Source organism: Micrasema longulum, unplaced genomic scaffold (assembly GCF_059751315.1).
Source record: "Micrasema longulum isolate JH-2025_06_02 unplaced genomic scaffold, ASM5975131v1 h1tg000418l, whole genome shotgun sequence".
Classification (NCBI taxonomy): Eukaryota; Metazoa; Arthropoda; class Insecta; order Trichoptera; family Brachycentridae; genus Micrasema; species Micrasema longulum.
This window is the reverse complement of record NW_028277618.1, coordinates 417,825-440,716: the sequence shown is the minus strand read 5'-3', so window position 1 is coordinate 440,716 and position 22,892 is coordinate 417,825. Positions and strand designations below refer to the sequence as shown.

Genomic DNA, 22,892 nt, shown 5'->3' with positions numbered 1-22,892 from the left:
AAAATATTCGTATGGAATTGACCGAACTACGGACTATAAAATGTGACATAAAATCCTTACGGAATGAATTGGTTGGCATGAGAGAGAGCGTGTCATTTATAAATGACAAATTTGATGCCATGGAGGCTAAAATTCTATTGCAAGAGGAAAAAATTAATAAGTTAGATGGCATGCAAGGGAAATTTGAGGAATTACAAAAACAAATAAACAACCTTCAGTATTTCACTGATAAACAGGCTCAATGGTCACGCCGGAACAACATCGAAATTCAAGGAATCACTCATAAAACCGGAGAAGACATATTGGAAATTGTTAATAAAATTGCCAAAACTGTTCATTTTCCCCTTGAAAAATGCGACATAGACTACTTTTCCAGACTGCCGTCTCAACCTAATAAGCCGAAACTCATAGTAGTCAGATTCTTAAGGCAGATGACCAGAGATGGATTTTTGGCAGCCGTTAAGAAACGTCGGGGTTTGACTACTTCGGATATTGGCTTACAAGGGACTGCGGAACCAATCTATTGTAATGAACACCTTACATCTTTAAAGAAGAAACTCCTTTTTGAAAGCAAAAACATAGCGCGACAGAAAGGGCACGATTTCTGCTGGACCCGGAATGGAAACATCTTCATAAGACGCAACACTACATCCCCGGTGATCAAAATATTTAACACTAGTGACCTCGACAAGTTTCGCACCGAATAACCTTATTAATTCACATTTCAATTTTCTTTTTTGTATTTTTTTTTTTGTATTATCTCTATATTTTATATTCCCCTCGCTTCCCTATTCTACCTTTACATAACCCCCGTCATCATTCCTTTCCCCCACCCTGTCATCAATACAGATGTTTACTTTGCGTTAGGTATTTTGAGTTTGGTAAATATAGGTACCTGTATTATTTTTGAAACACACAATGTGTCATTTAATTTTTATTATTTTGATTCTTTTATTTTAATACTTATCTACGTTATCTTTAAATTATTTGTCTTCGATTATTGTAATTCACTTACATTTTTTTTCCTTTTCCAACGTTTGTTTATCCCTGCGCATATTCCTCAATCTGTTGCATTTGATTACCGCGCTGCATTACAAGCTTATTATTTCTCTTTTAAACGCATGGAATATCAGTGTATCTCTTACTCTTTCTCTGGCATCGTAATTTATATATACTATTCTAACTCACTCAATAACTCGTGCAATTCAAATACGCTACATCTCCGTCTATATTACTATCGCATAGTTTTTATAATATTTTATTATTATAATGTTAACAGTCAATTATCTAGCGCTTACAAAATCTATATCAATAGACTAATAATTGTAAACGCAAGTATGTTTTTTGTACTTTACTCGATAAACTTAAAGTGTTTCGCATTTTTTATATTCAATGACAGTAAAAGTACTACTTACGTCTGTTTTGATTTACTGGATTGTTTACGCACACTTCTACTGCATACAAATACATATTTAATTTTATTTGAGTCAATACATGTACGCCGGGTAATAAATCAGATATTATGCTTATTTAGCAAATTATGTATCATATTATTTTTTTTGACTTTAAAATTTTATATAAATATTTACAAAAAAAACACATGTTCTGTACAGTTTTATTATAATATATTTATAACCTTACGTGATTACATTAGTTGTACGTATGCAGAAAAATATTATATTCATATAACTCTATTTACCGGTACGAGAATATTTATTTCTTTTTTGCTTAACTCACTGTTACAGTTACTTACCTTTTGGGGCTCTATAAAAATGCTTGAATTTACTATCTTTAATATTTTAATATTTCAACACTCGCAATGAACTTCACGGCATATTATCAAAATTGTAGAAGCATTCGTGGTAGATTAGAAATATTCTACCAGAATCTGTTGTCAAATGATACTTATTGTTTATACGGTATTACAGAGTCCTGGCTCCATAGCAGTATTTTAGATGAAGAAATTGCTCCTTCCAGTCGGTATTGTATACTAAGAGCTGATAGAAAATATGACGATTGTAACCAAACAAGGGGAGGAGGAGTGATGATCATTTGCCAAAAAGATCTTCACCCTCAGGCTAGGGATGACTTAGCATGTTCAGCAGAGAGCATTTGGGTTACCATTCCTGCCTGCAGACTTACCTCTAAGAAGAACATTCATATTGCATGCGTATATCTTCCTCAAGGACGCAATTACGACACTGCTGTAAATTCATTTCTCTCTGTTTTAACTAAATTACGAGATCAAAATCCCGAAGACCTGATATTTGTTATGGGAGATTTCAATATGCCAACATTGGATTGGATTCCACAACCTGATTCCGCTCTTTTAATTTCTGATACATCATGTAATGAAGCTAGCAGGCATTTAGTAGACACGTTATCATACGCGGAACTTAATCAATTTAACAATATCCGTAATGTAAATGGAAGGCTTCTCGACTTAATTATTTCTGATATTGATTGCCGCGTAACGCATTCTGATGCACCTCTTATCACTGAAGATACTCACCATCCAGCATTACATATAGACATCGGAATAGAAGTATCTCCCTCTCTAATTATACCGCATAAAGAAATCACTCTTTTTCGTAGGGCGGATTACTCAATCATAAATTCTTATCTACGCGAGGTTGATTGGTCGGTTTTAATCGATGCTGAGTCTATTGATGATTCCGTGAACGCTTTTTATGTAATACTCAAAGATACTATTTTACGGTTTATTCCTAAGCAGTCAATTAAACAAAACAAATATCCCGTTTGGTACTCATCTGCCTTAATCAAGATAATAAAAAATAAACACAAAGTTCATAGAAGATGGATTAAATATCAAAACCCACTCGATTACTTAGAATTTTCAATGCTCCGATCACGTCAAAAAACTCAGCAAAAAGAATGTTACGCGATATACATTGCCAAAGTAGAGGGAGAAATTCCAAGTAATACTAAGAAACTCTGGTCATTTGCAAAAAATGTTAACAAAAGAGGTAATATACCTCAAACTATGCATTATGGAGAGACATCTGGTACAGGGGGAAAGGAGATCTGCGATCTATTCTTAAAATATTTTAAAACATCTTATGAATCACCTAGCAATAATACTAATGATCAACCTCTTAATATTTCATCTACGCCAAATTTACTCAATGATTACGACTCAATTGGTAATGCATCTTTTGAGATAAAAGAGGTAACGAAATATCTGCTCAACATTAACCCAAACAAGGGAAGTGGAAATGATGAGATTGCTCCTTTTTTCGTTTTTCAATGCGCGCACTCACTGTCACTACCCTTGACTATTATTTTTAATAGATCAATTAACGAAAAAACTTTCCCTACAAAATTTAAAGAAGCAATAATAGTCCCTATTTTCAAATCTGGATCTAAAAATAATATTCAAAATTACCGTCCCATTTCAATTCTTTCAGTTTTTTCAAAATTATTTGAGCTCATGGTTTATGATAAAATTTATCCAAAAATCCTTAAAAATATACAAAATTTTCAGCATGGTTTTCTGAAGAGGCGCTCTGTATTAACCAATATGGTAAATTTCACCGAATACGTCACTTCCAATATGGATGACAGAACGCAAGTTGATGTCATATACACAGATTATTCTAAAGCGTTTGATAAGGTGGATCACCGAATTCTTATGCGTAAATTAGAATATCTGGGAATTCACGGTGACTTATACAGATGGTTTATCTCTTACTTAGATAATAGACTTCAGTCAATTATGATTGAAGGATATCAATCTGATTTCATCTCCATTCCGTCTGGTGTACCACAGGGCTCACATCTTGGGCCACTTTTATTTAATGCCTATATTTATGATATTCAGTTATGTTTCAAAAATGCCCATTACCTTTGTTATGCTGACGATAAAAAAATTTACCTTAAAGTCAAGTGTAGAGATGATTGTGCAAAGTTACAACAAGATTTACATGCATTATCGAATTACTGTGTTGTAAACAAACTTTATATCAATGTGTCTAAATGTTACAAAATATCTTTCACTCGTAATAAAAATAAAATAAAATATGACTATATGATAAATGAAAATACAATTAGAGAAGTAAACGAAATACGTGACTTGGGAATTATTTTGGACTCAAACTTAAATTACAATAGTCATATAGAAACTATAATTAACAAGGCATACAAAATGACTGGATTTATCATGCGGCTGTGTAAATCTTTTAAAAATTTAGGTTCATTTATATTGCTTTACATAACATACGTACGCCCCCATCTTGAATATTGCACTGCTATCTGGTCTCCTGTTTATAAATTAAATATTAATAGAATCGAGAATGTTCAAAAAAAATTCCTGAAAAAACTAGAATACAAATTTCATTTGCATTTTCCAAATTATTTAGCTTCATTAAAATTTTATAACCTTGTTTCATTAGCACACAGAAGAGATATGTTTGATCAGATCCTGCTTTATAAAATTGTCAATAATAAATTCGATTCCCCGGAACTCATTAATCTACTTGCTTACCGTGTCCCCTCCAGGCCAACTAGACTCTCTGATATTTTCTATATTCGTAAATTTAAAACTAATCATCGGAAACATTCTACAATCCCTCGTATATGTGAAACATTTAACAAAAAATTTAATAGTCTTGATATATTTAACACTCCATACAATATGTACAGAAGAGAATTAATAGGCTTGATTCATGCTCTTCATTCATAATTCGTTTAATCATTAAATCAAATGCAATTTTCCACTCTCACTTTCCTTCAATCATCCTTTACCACTCCTTATCAATGTCCTTCTTTTCCTTTCCACTATCTCCTTGTTTTGTCCATATTTATCTTATTTTAATATAAAGTATATTTATTATTTATATAGTTTAAACTTCAAGCCGTCGTCGCTTTATTACAGTAGTATTTAGTGAATACATATAATTGGATGGCAGGCCCTACTATGTATACATTTTATATAAATTTTTTTTTAAAAAATATTAATTTAACCTGTACATCTGTTTGTATTCGAAATAAATAAAATAAAATAAAATAAAATAAAATATAACACAAAGTATTTTACAAGTATAATATGGTTAATTACATTCCCAGGAGTTACAACAACTCAATTCGGGACATAAATAATATTAACATTTAAAAAATAACACATATTGAGAACAACAAAGAAACAAAGCAAGTTAAGCACCTTTATAACTAAATATAGCACAACAATATATACGCCAAAAACCTTTTCTTAGACAAGCAGAATAAATATACATAAAAAAACGCCTTTAAGAATAAAAAAGGGAGTGAATCTACTAAGGGAGATAAGGTCATTAACATCACATGCCATGCAGATGATGCTGCCATAGTGATGATGAGAACATATCCATCTTAGTTAGTAAACATCTGAATGCCTAAGAAATGTCGTATAGTACAATGAACACATGATTATTGGAAACATAATCGGATATGCAAAAACGTGTGTCGGACCAAATCATGGTGTACTTATACAATAGAGGCAACTAATTTTATGTTTTCTGAAGACCTATTATGAACTAAGTATTATCTGTGTCTGTGTCGGCCTCGTAATGTAGTGGTCAGCGCATTTGCCTAGCTTTGTCATCACTCTGACGCATACAGATCTCGCTTCCTCTTAATTCATACATCTTCTCATTCACGCACTTTTGACATGTCCATCTTCTAGTAGCAGCCTCGTAGAGTAATAGTCAGCGCGTTTGCCTACCATGCAAGAGGCCTCGGGTTCGATTCCCGACATGGTTGATATGAAATATTTATTTAAAAGGGTGTTTTCACACTAGAACGTTTTATAGTCCCTGGACGGTACCTGAAGCGTAAGACACTATCTTATATCATGTCACAAAAATGGTTAAGATACGCTGCGTTTGGTGTACGATTGCAGTGCCCTATGCGCCTTTAGGTGTGGAAAGGAAATGACGATGATGATGCTCTTTAAAAGTATCTGTTGAATTTGGTCATGCTATGTCTTTCTCTGTCTTCTTCGTTTTCTGCATCCATCAACATTCGCATCGCAAATTCTTTTGGCCGTTCTTTCGCCGTCCATTTGCTCTACATGTCCAAACTCCAAACAAACGTAGCACTTTTTTAATTATTTCGTCGATTATGTTTGTCTCAGCCTTATATAATGCATGAATCTCAACATAAACTTTTAAGAATGTAACATACACTGTTTTGCATAGGCGCTCATTTGATTTATTAATTCTATTATTTGAATGTCGCCAGCGGGGTTTGTTGATCTCGCCAGGCGATGTTTTGCCGCCAATGAAAGTGACAGGAAAACAAATATGGCGGAAAATGTTCTACTAACTGCGAGTTAAATAATCAACCGTATTAATATTTATTTTGCCCCTAGGTTGTTGTTGTATTAATTGTATTTGAATCTTATTAAATGCTATAGACAATTATTTACTTTATCAGGTTCCTATATCTGTGTTAATTTATTACCTTTATGAAGAATCAAGTGACAAATGGCGAATGGAATCATAGATATATTATAATATACAGAAGGAGCGTAGAATCATATGTGAATACATCGGACTGTGTCCAAAAACCCCCCCACTTTGCCCCGCTTTCGCCGCGCGCATGCGTAAAGTCGCCGCGTAATGTTGCCAGATCGTGAACAATATTATCATAACACAAATGTACTACTACTACCAGTAGGCAGAGACAATGGACCGCCACACACGTCTATCCTGGCATACATACCTAGCTTCTACCACATTCATACATGCTCTTCGGTTCTGTCTGCTTTTGACATGACCAGACTTAAGATTTTGGTTTATCTGATCATGCCACGTCTTCCTTAATCGTTCTCGTCTCATGTTGCCGTTCATTTTCGCCATATATACTTGTTTTACTATTCTTTCGTCGTCTATTCGTTCTACGTGACCAAACCATCTCAGAGACCCTTTCCCACAAATGTAAGATAATTATATTTTTTAAAAAGCATTTTTTTTTTTTCTCTTAATTTTTATTGTGCCTGTGGAAACATTGATTGACACAACAGAGTAAATAAGTAAAGGGTCATTTAAAAAGAATAACGAAACTTTGAACTTAAAAAATAATGAAACTTTTTTTACGTAAAGCGGATATTTTTATGTAATTTTAAATCATATTTTATGTCATTGTGTTTTAAAGATAATGTCGGTCAAATGTCCACCACGGCGTTGGTTAATCCGAGAGGTCGAATTTTCGTAAGTTCTCTCATTAGAAGAGCAAAGCAGCGTAAAAAAATTTGCTAACCTGGCATCACTAAAATATGACATTTTTGTTTTCTTTGACAATCTGACAGATGAAAAAATGATTCAATTCTTAAGTAATATGATTTGTGAATTTGCTACTTGCACACGAAATGTGATCCCATCCTGTTTTTTATTGATCCCAGCAGTATTTCTACTTTTTAAAACGACACAACACGGCACAGTTGAATTCAAATCGGGAGTTTGAGTTCTGAGCGACGTCTACGAAGAAACTAATGGTAAACGTAAAACTACTCATTTATGAGTAGTTTAGTCGCCTTCAGTTTGATGCATGGGGTTTCTGGACTATTGTTAATTCTTTGTTTATAATATATATTTAATAACAAAAACTTTAAGAGATTGTTGTATATTTCAATAACGATAAAAAAAATCGCTATCTTTACAGAAAAATAATGAAAAAAAATTATAATTAAAGTAGTTTGCATTACATGATTTTGGTACTTACTAACATTATTTCACAAGTCATGTTTTTTAACAAAATGCTTATGGATGTTACTAAAAAAGTAATATAATTAATTTAATAGCCATTTCAAAAATATATTTACGGCAAAGGTTCATTTATCTGACCCTTTACTTAATATTGGAATATCGTCTTTGGAATCTTTAGACGAGGATTTTTTCCACCACCACAGGCCAGGAGGCCCAATTACAGTGGTCAATTGCATAAAAAACACATTTTGATTTTTGTGTTTTCACTGGCTATCGAATCCGGAACCTTCCGTACGTGATTCAAGCGTCTACGTGAAGTTTTAATGACAAAAAGTTTTTTTAAATTAAATTCATGTCGCATTTTAATGGAAATATTATTTGAACTCACATAATATAATTAGAATAAATCACGATTGAACAATGTTTTTAAATGTCCAAATGTTTGCAGACAGGCTGGATTCCTTTCTAGGGAGTTAATCAGTTCTAAATGTGTTGCAACGTGGCCACTTAAACCAGCCAACGACAGGTCGTAAGCCCTGCAAATGCCTAGACTTCTATATTCCCATCTCAAAAATGTTTTCTCTCTGTTGCAACAAATTTATACATCACGATTTGCCTATTTCTAGCGTTCATGGCGGAAGGTACAAATATAAAAGTTTTTAGTGGGTACCTAAAAACTGCTGATTTAGAAGTAATTATCCCGCGATATAATAAGATAAATGAATAAATTATCAAGTGCAATTAGCATTTGCTAATGGTTTCCAATTTAATTTCGCGATAGTTAAGCAATTTTTCATTATCAGAGTAATGTTCACTCGCCCGAGTAAATGGTTAACGAGATAATGTGAGGAAGTCGTGTAAGAAGTTTTAGGAAGTGATCATAATTCTTAACTTCCTCTTGTGCTCTAAAGACTGAGCATGTAGTTCTGAGAAACACACATATGTGTAAGTACCAGGAATCTGTCTCAGCAGTCTGGTCTACCTTGAACTAGATTGCTAAGACCTTCGGTACTTAAAAATCTCCTTCCCTGAATTCAATCACCTTTGTGGCTTTGCAGTTTTAATCCCTTGTATTTTTTTCAATTATTATTTAAATACGAAAGGTTTTCCTATTTAGTTTTTCTGTTTAGTTTTTCTACTTGGTTTTTCGTATTTTTTATTTACTCTATCTATCCTCGCCTCTGTTGTATCCACCATGATTTGGTCTGACACACGTTTTTGTATATCCGAATTATGTTTCCAATAATCATGTGTTTATTGTACTATACGAAATTTCTTAGGCATCCAGATGTTTACTAACTGAGATGGATATGTTTTCATCATCACTATGGCAGCATCATCTGCATGGCATGTGATGTTAATGACCTTATCTCCCTTAGTAGATTCACTCCTTTTTTTATTCTTAAAGGCGTTTTTTTATGTATATTTATTCTGCTTGTGTAAGAAAAGGTTTTTGGCGTATATATTGTTGTGCTATATTTAGTTATAAAGGTGCTAAACTTGCTTTGTTGTTCTCAATATGTGTTATTTTCTAAATGTTAATATTATTTTTGTCCCGAATTGAGTTGTTGTAACTCCTGGGAATGTAATTCAACGTATTATACTTTTAAAATAATTTGTTTTATATGATTTATAAATAAAAAAATAAAAAAAGGTTTATTAGTAATTGATACTTTTTATACAACTAGGCATTTTGTTTTTTTATTTATTTATGTGTTACAAAAATCCTTATTAAAAATTCACAAATACCTCTAATGTTATAGAACTAAGTCGAACAGGCAAAGTGGTGTGATGTAACTGAATGGCAAAACCTTTAGTCTGCTTCCACTTTTCATTTTGTCGTGATCAGAGCCCCGATTACAAAGGGAAGTTACAAAATCAACGAAGTAAAATTAAGTTTTCTGTATGAAAAGCAGAATACGCATACAATTTTTCTTCTTTACATCTTCAATTATGGGTTACCGACGAACATAGAATCAAGAATAGTCCAGAAAAAGCGTAGAATCATATTTGAGTACATGTCAAAAATCTCCCCACTTTGGCCGCACGCGTGCTTGAAGTCGCCGCGTAATGTTGCCAGATCGCGAAAAATATAACCACAACAGAAATGTAAGATAATATTTTTTTTTTTAAAAGCAATTTGTTAATTCCTCTAAAATTTTATTGTACACGCGGAAACATTGATTGACACAACAGAGTAGATAAGTAAATTGTCATTTAATAAAAGTAATTTAATTAATGAACTTTAAACATTAAAAATTAAACAAATTTTATTTTACATAAAAGGATATTTGTATGTCATGTTAAATAATATTTAATGTTTTAAAAATAGTGTCCACCACGGCGTTTTTTAATCCGAGGGGTCCAATTTTCGTAAGTTCTTTCACTAGATAAGCAAAAAACGAGTTAAAATTCCACTAAATCAATTAAAACCAATGTTCTTATTAACAAAAAAAGCGTAAAATCATTGACTACCCTGGCAACACTAACGAAATGTCCATTTTGTTTTCTTTGACAATCTGACAGGTGGAAGGATTTGCTACTTACACATAAAATGTGATCCCATCCTGCTTCTTTTTTATTTCAGCAGCATTTCTACACTTTAAAACGACACAACACGGCATCGTTGAATTCAAACCGGGAGTTGTGTACTGAACGACGTCTATGAAGAAACTAATGGGTCAAAACGTAAAACTACTCATTTAAGAGTAGTTTATTTGCCTTCTGTTCAATGCGCGTATGCGGCGGCTTCTGAAATATTCTTAATTCTATGCCGACGAAGAAACATTTTCGATACATAGATTTTCGTACACAAATATCGGTGTTTCTTTATAGACAGTCGAAGATAACTCTGTTAACTTCCCATTGTATTCGGAGCCCAGTGGGCCTCGTTGGCGCGTTCACCTACCATACTTGAAGTCCTGGGTTCAATTCCTGACAATGAATTTTAAAAGTTTTACTTTAAAAAAAATAAGAAAAACAAGCATTTTAAATCATATAATTTGTATATTTTTTTTCAATTAAAGCTTTAATTTTGCCTTCAGTAATCGTTTAAATATGTACAGTAAAATATTTTAGTTTAAACACTTTTTAATGATTTTAATTTATTTCAACAGAGAGGGAAAACATTATTGAGAGGGGAATATGAACGTCTAGGCATTTACAGGGCTTATGACCTGTCATTGGCTGGTTTATGTGGCCACTTTATACACTATGTAATATATACTAAATCAAAAATGTTTGAGTATGTCTAAATGCTTACAGACTGACTGGATTTCCTCCCTAGGGAGTTATTCATATTTTAATTTATTTCAACAGAGAGGGAAAACAGAAATTATTCTTTTTTTACGAAGAATAGTAATTTTGGTTGTAAATATTTCATTTCTACAATCTATTTTTACCTTCATTTTAATGCCGTCGAATGGCCCACGTAAATGTGATTGTTTTTATTTGATAATTTTTTACTCTACTTTATCAATGGCGCGATTTATGGCGTTTTTTAAATGGCAAAATCGTACGATTTTGTTGCCTATTTTAGACTACAGCCTTAGGCACGACAAATCTTTAATATCTACGTGAACGTTTTTTCAGTCACTATCGCCTGTGGTGTCTTTGTGTTTTCCCAAAATATTAATAACAAAACCGAACAAAACGTTTGTAATTCGGCCAAGGAGCCGGGGATGGAGTTACTCGCCTTTCAAAAAACCACAATGAAAATAATTTGGTCTTCTGATTACGTTTCTAAGTATCTCATTATTGAATCCGCGTGTTATTTAAACCAGGTCATGTCAATGTGAAAGGATGCATATTATTTGAATCCATTTTTCAAATTAAATTTGTGTACGTTGAAACAGAGACGGAGAGCATATGTGAGAAGGAACTATGGAATTTCAGGCAAAAACACGGTTTATAACCTGTCGTTGGCTGGTTTGTGTTCACTTTATACGCTGCGTAATATTCACAAGTCAAAAAAAATAGTTAAATGAGTCAATCGATTGAGCGGCAAGGCTGTTCATTAAACGCCGGCGGTTGAATGAATTAAGATAGCTCAACATTCAACGCGTTAGCGAAAACAGCCTTTTGTAAAAGGCTCAATTAAAAGCCGCCGGGTTGGGTGGGTTAGGTTAAGATATGTTGAGTTAAGTAATAATAAAATAAAATAGTTTTTTTTTTACGTACCCCTGCCCCCCCCCCCCACACCACCAAATGAAAATGAACAAATGTGAAACTGTTTCATAAATAACAGTTTAGAGCAGCGTGGCTCGTTACATGTAACAATTTAATTATTCTTTGTGAAACTATTTCATCTCTTCCAGCACTCATTCCCGCTACATAATGCTTGAACGACTTCAGAATACATGCATAAAGTACATTTTTGGTTTTAGGAAATATGACCACATTTCTGATTATCGTAAGCAACTGAAATGGCTCAAAATAACAGCATTTATCGATACTATTCCTGGCCGATTACCTTTCGTTCCCATCCTTCCTTTGACCCATCCTTATGGTACCTGCCTAACATCAAGATATATGAAATTCTAAATTAGAAGATTCGGATTTAGAACAAAAACAAAACAACATTTTTGACTTCACATAAAATCGGATAAAAAGTGGTTGGAATCGTCGCGCGTCGTGGAAAACATTGTCATATTTTATAGTTCATTTTGTCATCCAGTGCCAGAAATTGAAGAACATTCAGATTATATTAAAGGTAGGTATCCATTCCATGTTCCTATCCTTTCTCAAATATTTCCCAATCACAAAAATGAATGAGATTCGATTTTCATTTACAGTCCGCCTTTTCGTTAACAGTATATCTTTAGCTTTATTTTTTTGTTTTCAATAGAATGTTTTGTAACTTGAATTTTAAAAACAAAAGTTTTGTTTTATTAGTTGGTTGGAAGAAATTTGGCAACAAGCCCGCCAATGTACAATTAACATTAACACATAACTTAGAGATTATTATAAAAACATTGCATGCGATGATGTGATACTCTTATCTATTAAACCTTCCATTACGATTGACTTGCAACCATAAATATTATGAAACTCTTCATGTCGTTTCTCTTTTGTTTGCTGCCATTTTGTAATGTCACACATACTGCGTGTGCATTATCAGGCTGACCATTATTTATTCAGAAACAGACGGATCTTATCACAAATTCATATTGTCTCTTTATTATTTTTTATTCTTATTATTTTCGTTCCTCGAATTGTAAAATACCAGCGCCAACGCGCCAAACATAAATTTTAAATATATATATATATATATATATATATATACACGGTTTTTCAGGGCCAGAACGCGAAACTTCACAGTAACATTCCTCATGGTAAGCTTTAAAATAAATCCTTAAAAAAAATTCCAGAAAGGCATTTAATTTTTTTTTCAAAATATCGTGATCTCAAAATAAATTCTACTAAAGTAAATCCTTAATTTCTCGGACAAGCAGTTCTTCCACAAACCCCTACCCCTCTCCTACCCAGCCGCTTCCCTTGTCCGCGTCTGGTGCGTATCGCTTCGTTGGTCAAATACGTTTTTATCACATTTTTTTTTGTTGGGGAGGGGTATTGGTTTGCGGAAGGGATGCTAGTCCGAGAAATTAAAGATTTACTCCGTTTTAAGATCGTAATTTTTTTTTCATGACTTTTCGGATTTTTTTTATTAGGATTTTTTAAAGATTACCATGAGGGATATTCCTTTGAAGTTTCGGAATCTGGCCCTGACCGTGTATAGTATTAATTATCATATTATTACGAAGTTTAATTGGGTACGCATTATTTAGAATCAGATTAAAAATAGTAGGATTACCAACAGTTATATTTTAATAAGTGAGATAAACCCCTTTATTATAAGGTATAACGATTTAGATCAACATTCAATTTTAGCTAATCAGAATTATTCTTCCGATGCTTTTATTTGCCTGATAATGCACTCTTTAATTTAACATAATTAGCGTTTATTTAACTTAATGAATCCAAATTTAATTTAACGTAGTTATGCAGTGAGCAGCCATTCAACAATTTTGAAAAATGGGATATTGGTGTTATCGGGTGCAGTACAGTCAATTCTATGTTCTGCTCAAAACAGCCAGACCACTTTCATACAAAAAACTGTAATAATCACCCTTTGAAAATAGTGTCAATCACAAAAACGGCATTTCTCAATTTGCAAAAAGCACCCACATCACTAGAAAAATCTTACGGTACTTTAAAAATCATTGAAATTGGTCAAATACATAATTAGATTCTTGTTTGTAATATTTAAAAAAAACGAATGTATTCATTGTTAATCATTTTTCAAAGTCAAAAACATTTTAACTGTTTTGTAGATTTGATTATTCACTCTTTTCTAAAAGGTGCTATTATCTCAGTTTAAGTTTTCTATAGGTGGCTGCTTTTTGCAAAACTACGTTCAATTTAAATTTAATATAATCGTTTTTTTATTTTTTTTATTGATTTATATGGTTACATTATATGATACATGTTTTTTTTCTATTATAATCTACTTTAACATTTATTTAGTCAAAGCTGTAACTTTCCAAAAAAGATATTTCATTCAATTAAAAAATATTTTCGTTCTTAATTCAATTCAATTTTGGTCTCGTGGTGTAGTGGTCAGCGCTTTAACCTACCACGCAAGAGGTCTCGGGTTCGATTCCCGACATGGTTGACACGAAATATTTATTTAAAAAGGTGTTTTTACAATAGAATGTTTCATAGTCCCTGGACTGGTACCTAAAGCGGAAGACTGGTCATCTTACTTTCATGTTACAAAAATGATCAAGATACACTGCGATTGATGTACTAATGTAGTACCCTGTGCACATGAATATTTATTGATATTTTTTTTAAACTCTGTACCTACCTTGTATAAAAAAATATTTTAAAAAGTAATGTAACAAGCTTGGGCTTTGCGGGAACATCAGTACAGTTATGTATGCTATTTTATTGTAAAAAAATAAGAATATGATGAAACTAAATGTACATGTTTATTAATTTGTATAAACCACTTTAATTTTGAGTTACACTTTGACCGGTTTCGAGGTTACTACCTTATCGTCAGGAATTAAACTAACTTATAATTACACGCGATGCTATTTATAAAATAAAATATTGTATAAAAGAGACAAAAAAATGGAAGAAAGAGAGCGAAAAAAGATAAAATAAATTATAACGGGAATATTTTTAAAAGAGGACTCTGAGGAGTTTGACATAAACTACTTGACTAAAATTGAGACCTTAAAAATTGTGCACAAAATAACACTGGGAAACATACAAGACGACGACATAATATTAGTCAAAAATGCTGACATACACAAATATAACACCAGACAACAAAAACACTATCATATTGAAAAAGCAAAGACAAACACAGGACAGTCAAAAATACTACATAGTGGACTTAAACACTACAACGACCTACCTTACTACTTGAAAACTTTTAATGGAGACAAATTTAAAATCAATCTGAAAAAGCACATGATGACTGAACTAACTAGACTAGACGAGACATAAAATGACTAGACAATATTAAATTTCTAATGTAACCCTAACGGGTTTTTTAAAATTGTAAATAAATAAAAAAAATAAAAAAAAGTTACATTTAATTGAATATTTATTAGTGGAAGTTTTTGATAAATGGCTTTACTAATTTCTAATCGTTCTAAATTGTCTAAACGAAAACATTTTTATTGATATGCAAAATTTCTACACCCTTTTCTTGATTAAAATCAGTGACGTCAAAAAGTTTAACTCAAAATTAAAGTGGTTTATACAAATTTATAAACATATAAGTGTAAAATGTCATACCACAAAGTGAAAAATGTTTTTGATAACAATAATAAATTAAATGTATTTATTTTTATTTGATTTAATTTAATGTTTAATTTAATTTTGATTAATTCTAATTAAATTCACACAAATTTTCATAATAATAATTTTTAATTTAATTTAACTAACGTAATTAAATTATTTATTGACAATTCTTGATGGAATTTAATTGTAATGATGTAATAAGTTATATTTACATTATAAGTTACCGGTTAAAAATACTTAGTTCACTTCCACTTGTTCGACCATTTAGGCTGTCTGAAGACGTCCATTAAAGGGGGAAAGCCCTTATTGGTCGAACAAATAAGTGAAAGTACACTAAGTATTTTTAATTAATAGCTTATACGTAAATATAAGTTATTACATCATTCATCTAATTAAAGTAAATTTAATGAACGTAATCTGATTAGATTTAATATTATCTACCATAATCCAATACGATCCGATCCAATCTTATAACTGATTTATCGAAATTTAACTAAAGTGAAATAAAATATGTCCCGTTTAAAACCGCAATTGTTGGCAGTCAGATAAGTTTCACACAACATCCAAAAATTAATGCATATTCGATGGTCACCGCAAATCTTCGCATCGCAGAATAGCCTCGTCCAGTCCAAATTTGTAGGTAATGCCATTCCTAACCTATAAAATGATAAATGTGACAAATCACAAATCCAGGAGAAGGCTATACTTGTGTTTGACCACTATCGTAAATTTGACACAATATTTGATGACGATTTTGTAACCCTGAGTTTCGAGTCATTTCTCATTGCTTGGAAAACGCCAATGTATTTTTTTATCTATATTTTTTCGATAATTTATTTTGTTTCTCAATAACAACCAGTCATCGCTTCTAATCAATCCAGTCGAGACTTTGAAATACTGTGGTGTAAAAACACAGTTTTCCAAATAAATAAATAAAATTTTACATTTCCGGAAGCGAACCGGACACGCCATAGTAGGCAAACGCACTGACACTTCTCGTATTCCCTTTTCTAAAATGTTCTTCATCTATGATGTGATATTTATTTATTTATTCTGCGGCTTATGCCTTTAAAAAAGTATCAAATAATAATAATAAAAAACAATAGGGAAATATCACATACTACGAATACCGATAAAAATATATGAAATGGATTAAGAATAATTTATTGTATTTTTAAAATCAATATGGATATTGTGGAGAAATGTTTTCATACATAAATGCAAAAAAGAAATTTAATAAAAAAACGTTGCTAGAAAAATGCGACGTGTTTGGCGATTTTTTAGAGAAAATAATTTATTTATTTATTTTTCTATACATAGATATATAATTACAAAAATACACTTAAGAAAAATACATCTTAAAATTAAGCTATAACATAAATTGGAAAAAATGCCCACAAAGACTTCAGCGTCTGAGCGTGGGCCATTCCTTTTTTAATTATTAATAAGTTTATGGCATATAAATATGGTATGATATGACCATGAAAAGAAAAGAAATGAAAAAGAAAAGAAAAATCAAATTAACATATATATGCTGATATTGCGAGAACATGATTTATTCACAGTGTGCATTTATTTATTTTTTTATTTTATTTTTTTAAGAAGGTTACTATCTGTTCCTTCCATATTAATCCAAGACCTCAAACCTAATTTAAACTGTACCAATGATTTAATGTTTTGAATTTCCTTAGATTGAAGGATCTTGGGCCAACATGTAAGGAGTGTCTCTGTGCGAACTTAATTCTGCATCCTGGAACTGACAGTGTTGTGACGTCGAGATTCGTGATATTATTGTAAACAAACTGCAATGGCCGGGAACAAATAAACTTAAATCGTGACGTGTTAGGGGCGTGGCCAATGGAATGACCGTTTTTGCGGGAATGAAAAATTTCAAATTTAAATGTGTTTTTTATGCTACTAATGATTAGCATTTTTTTTATTTATTTACTGGACAGTATTCCATAGACCTTTATTACTTTAAAAATGTTTTAAAAAAGTGATTTTCGCCTATTATAATAAAACAAAATACAAAACACAAGTGAATAAAATATAGATACATAAAATCAGCAGAAAATAAAGAAATATCTAAAGAAAATTAAACAAGAAATTATAGCATAGGTATGCAGCAAATTAACAATAAAAAAAAGAGTTTGAAAATAAATTTAAATTTAATTTAAGTTTAAATATAAATTCTCTTCCTTAATCTCTCCTCCTTTCCTTTTTCCTCTTTCCCCTTTTTTTCTTTTTCCCATTGAGTAATAGTTTTGATTTAAAGTAATTTATAAACAAATACGTTTATTTCTATTTTTATATATCTTTAGCTTTTTAATCTTTTTTTCTATTGAATATGTTCTGTAACTTGAATTATAAAAATAAAACTTTTATTTTATTGGTTGGTTGGAAGAAATTGTCATTTGGCAATAAGCCCGCCAATGTACAAATAACATTATGTACAAAAAGTTAAATAAATAAAATAAAATAAAAAGTATTGATGTAACAGAGGCGATGTATCATAGTTTAAACAGTAAAACAAGTATAACACTTAGTGCGTTTTTATAATTGATTGTGATTACAAAGTAATGATTTTAATTTGCCTAAAGATAAAGTTAATAAATCTAAATTAACATATTTGTTTGCTACATATGTCTGTTATACAAATGTACATATGTTATACATGTGTCTTTTCGTTTTAGTTTATATCAATTTGTTTTTAAATATTTTTTTTTCTTTCCAGACGAGCCTCGATGATGTCTCCGCGACAGCTCATGAGAAACTCGAACATGACTCAAAAATGGCAAAGGAGAGAAATATCCAACTTTGAATACCTCATGTTCCTCAACACAATAGCGGGTGAGTTCATATTTATTTAACACTTTTCATACACGTATAGTGGATTATTTATACACAAGACAAAACTAGCAGTTCACAATGGAAATGCCAACCCGATTTATCGACAAAATTCATGGAACATGGTGCTGAACCAATAACCTGGTGCTCATCCAACAATCTTCATCTCAATTTAAGTAAGTGCAAAATTATGAGTTTTTTCGTCTGGAAAATACAAACATATACGACTACTCACTGAACAATGAAATATTATCATCTGTGTCTGGTATACGAGATTTAGGTATTAAACTTGACAGAAAACTTTCTTTTACAATTCATATTGAACATGTTATCAACAGATCCTTAAAACTCCTTGGATTTACTAACAGAAGCACAACTGACTTCAAAAATAACAAAACCCTTAAAACTCTCTTCTGTTCCCTAATTTGCCCGCACCCAGAGTATTCCTCTGTTATCTGGTCTCCATATTATGATGTTCCCATCAAAAATATTGAATCAGTTCAACATCGATTTTCGAAAAAGATAGACTGGAAATTGGGCTTATCCGGAAACCAATATACGTATAATGAGTTAGAAACTAGCTTAAATATATCTTTTCTTCAAGACCGTCGAAATAAATCCGACCTTCTAGTCCTATTAAAAATAATAGTTTTTATGCGTTGCATAGTAGGTGAATTGGTTCAGCCAGATGAATATCACCCACATGATAAAGGTTTCAGCTCTTTTACTTTCAACAGATGGAAGAGTTGAAGAAATTTTTATGTTTAAACATAGGGAGAATGGTGAATGTTACACATAGTGTAAAGAGACTACTTAAACCAGTCAACGATAGGACATAAGCCCTGTAAATGCCTAGACTTCCATATTCCCTTATCAAAAATATTTCCCATGTGTTTAGACAAATTTATAATAAATTAACTAATTAAAAATTCTGTTAATTGCATCGACATTCACTTCGTAACACTTTATTATGAAAATAAAACGTTGTAATTAATGTTACACTTAATTATTGTAACTTCCACTTATGTGCTTAACTTTAAGAAATAAATTTTACTTTACGTTCTTTCCCTCATTGATCATGTTTTCATTTCTGTACTTTAGATAACTATCCATTTATATGCTAACACCTTAGATAAGTGGAATAAACCCCCCTGCTCTAAGTTTCACTGATCAATTCGTTTATTTTTTGTTTAAATTCTATGACATTTTTTTATTTTATTTATTTACAATTTTAAAAAACCCGTTAGGGTTACATTAGAAATTTAATATTGTCTAGTCATTTTATGTCTCGTCTAGTCTAGTTAATTCAGTCATCATGTGCTTTTTCAGATTGATTTTAAATTTGTCTCCAGTAAAAGTTTTCAAGTAGTAAGGTAGGTCGTTGTAGTGTTTAAGTCCATTATGTAGTATTTTTGACTGTCCTGTGTTTGTCTTTACTTTTTCAATATGATAGTGTTGTTGTTGTCTGGTGTTATATTTGTGTATGTCAGCATTTTTGACTAATATTATGTCGTCGTCTTGTATGTTTCCCAGTGTTATTTTGGGCACAATTTTTAAGGCCTCAATTTTAGTCAAGTAGTTTATGTCAAACTGGTGTGTTTTTTTGTACAGTTCAGTCGTAGAGGTCAGGTAGGGTAGGTTGTATGTTAGTTTAAGAATTTTATTTTGTTGTCTTTGTATTCTTGTTTTGTCTGTCTTGTTACCAGTTCCCCAGAAGGCGATCATGTAACTCAATTTACTTTTGACATAGGCTTCGTACATCATAATTTTTTCCTTTCTTGGTATAAAATCTTTAATTTTGTAGAAGAGGCTATGTAGTGATGCCATTACTTTACATCGTGAACAATATTCTGTGTTTACTTTATTCTTTTTATATCACCCGTCGATGGGAGAAGTGCTCTCCCGAAACTGTAGTAGTGTTCTTGTAAAATAATAAAAATTGTGTAACACTAATAACAAAGTTATGTTTTCCTAATAATTTATTAATTAAAAATTCACTTACGAGATTATTTGGTTCACATTTTCCAATGCACTACACATTTTAAAAACTCATTAAACGTCACTAAAGTATTCACAAATAAATAAAATAAAATTATTTACATCCATTAATGAATATATGAGAAAAAAATGTATTGCAATTGACGATTAATTGTTTTTCACGAGTTTTCTTGAAGTTGGTTACAACTCCTCATTAATTGTTATTTTTTAGAACAAGGGTATTGCCCGCGGCATAACTCACAGCAAACTGATGCCTTGTGCAGTATTGGAGCAGCGTACCTCGGGTTCATAGTTTAGAAAGTCTTTGTCGTCTAGGCCGGCATAATAATGTCACCACAGATTGATAATTAACTTTATTCAACTCTTATGACATCGGAATTTTCGTAAAAAATACATTTTTAAAATGTTTAATTGAAAACATATTACAAACATATAATTTTATATAATATTCCCAAGGAGTTTTTGTAAAAAACTCATTTAGGGACATGCAGATAACAATATTTATTCACAGACGTTTTTATATTTTAGACTATAACATTATTTACAAAAGCAGAATATTAATTATGATACACTACAAATTTATTTATATATATGCCCAATGGGCATTTTTACGGACATATTTATACTTAGAAAAGTATTATAAAGAAAAGTAGAAAGACTCAATGGTATATAGTAGACTTTGTGGGAGTGGAAGCGGGAGAGGGGAGGGAATTTGATTCAGTGATCGTTTGAAAGAAGATAACTTGTCATCAAAGAAATCAAGACTGGTATGGTTGTCGGCAGACCTAAGAATTCTGGGCATAGGGGAATGAAAACCACAGTTAGTTCTATGCGAGAGTAAGTTTTGTCCGAGGTTTCTAGTTGGGATATTTAATTTTATTTAGCTTAGTGGTTCATAAATTAAAAGGGTATGAAAAAATTACACAATAAACATAATACAAGGTATGGAAATGAATTCAAAATGATATAAACATAACATAATTTATAAAAGAAAAAAATAAGAATAAAAAAAAATTTCATGTTTAAAAATTACATGAATACTCGTATACAAGCTGAACGAGTAGGAGAGTGCAAACATAAAAAATTACAACAGTGAAAATGTTTTTTAAATCAACAAAGTTTTGTACCCAATACAGATTAAAAAAGTATTAAAATTACATATACATAATACAAGCTAAAAAAGTATAAAAAACATAAACATCATTTCAAAAGTATTCAAAATTACATACATGTATGATTGTATGTACAAGCAAAAACTTTTTAATTATTGTTTTTAATATTGCAAAAAAAAAATTTACATTCAGTTCAGTGCCGAAAAAAACGACGTTTATTATAAAATGTAAAGCATATATTTTTACATATATATTTTTTAAAAAAATAATTATTTTTCCCCTCTCCTCCATTCATAATAAATTAATGTAAAATCTGTAATTGGTCTTTTTTATTGTTCTTTTGTACCTTGTATTTATAAAAAGACTGTATGATTTCGTTAATAAATTAATAAATAAATTATTATGTTCTGTTTACAAAACAGTGTAGAAGGTAAAAAATATACAGATAAGCAAAATTGAAATGTTAGCAAACATATAAGGCACTTTTTAATTGATTAATATTTCTCGGTTGAACTGCATTTTAATAATAATAATAAAAATACGTATATAGTTTTTTCCACTTTTATTTATAATTTTTACCAATGGCCGGGTTTCGTCGTGACCGACATATTGTCAGACTGGTCAGTAAAAAAAAAAAAAAATAGAGTAAAAAGTAATGATGATCTCCAAAATTCAATTAATAAAAATAGCCAACCTTGAAACATCTAATGAGGTCATAAGCCCTTTGAATGCCAGAACTTCCATATTTCCTTCTCCAGAATGTCCTCATCTCTGTTGTAATATTTTGATCTTAATAACTCCCTAGGGGGTGAAATCCAGCCTTTGTCTATAAACGTTTGGACAAACTCAAAATATTGTTTTGAAATAAAGACTAGATACGTTTGAAGATAACGAGTTTTTGACGTAATTTTTTAAACCAAAGTGTAATATGAACGGTACAAGATATAAAGGATGAATGTCAAAATATAAAGTTTTGGAATATAACGTTTTTAAGTTTTCAACCTCTTGGACATTAAAATTAACTTATAAATATAAAGGAACCTGCTTAAAGTGAATAGCTTGTACTGTTTTTAAAATCTTAAATGGTTTTCATTAATATTAAAATATCGCTTTATTTCCAGTATTTTACTGACATCCACCCTGTATGCATTTTTTTCTTGTTCAATAAAGAGATTCAGTAGTTTTTTTGTTTGTTTGTCAATAGACAGTCAAACTAGGCAAACTAATGTTTAAAATATATTTTGTATCGTATTATCAGCGCTATGATTTTTTAAAGTTTTGTTATTTTGAAATTACTCTGCCTGTGACATGTGAAGCTCTCTTTGGTGAGTTCTGCTGATTGATGAGTTTGCTTCCTGTAAACCGGAAATCTATAACAACACTATCATTGGTTGATTTGGAAGTACTCGTGACC

At 31.2% G+C, this 22,892-nt stretch overlaps 2 protein-coding genes across 2 annotated transcripts in view; one reads left to right on the top strand and one right to left on the bottom strand.

Moving 5' to 3' along the window:
- LOC148281709 (neurobeachin-like) overlaps positions 1-22,892 on the top strand; it is a gene marked incomplete at its 5' end in the record, with an annotated part of 431,612 nt that overhangs the window by 373,451 nt on the left and 35,269 nt on the right. The window contains one exon of the mRNA XM_088226282.1: positions 18,256-18,371. Within this exon, the coding sequence (XP_088082408.1) occupies positions 18,256-18,371 (116 nt within the window). The remainder of the gene's footprint in view (positions 1-18,255; positions 18,372-22,892) is intronic.
- LOC148281710 (facilitated trehalose transporter Tret1-like) overlaps positions 1-22,892 on the bottom strand; it is a 93,836-nt gene that overhangs the window by 57,824 nt on the left and 13,120 nt on the right. The gene's annotated exons all lie outside the window — the stretch shown is intronic.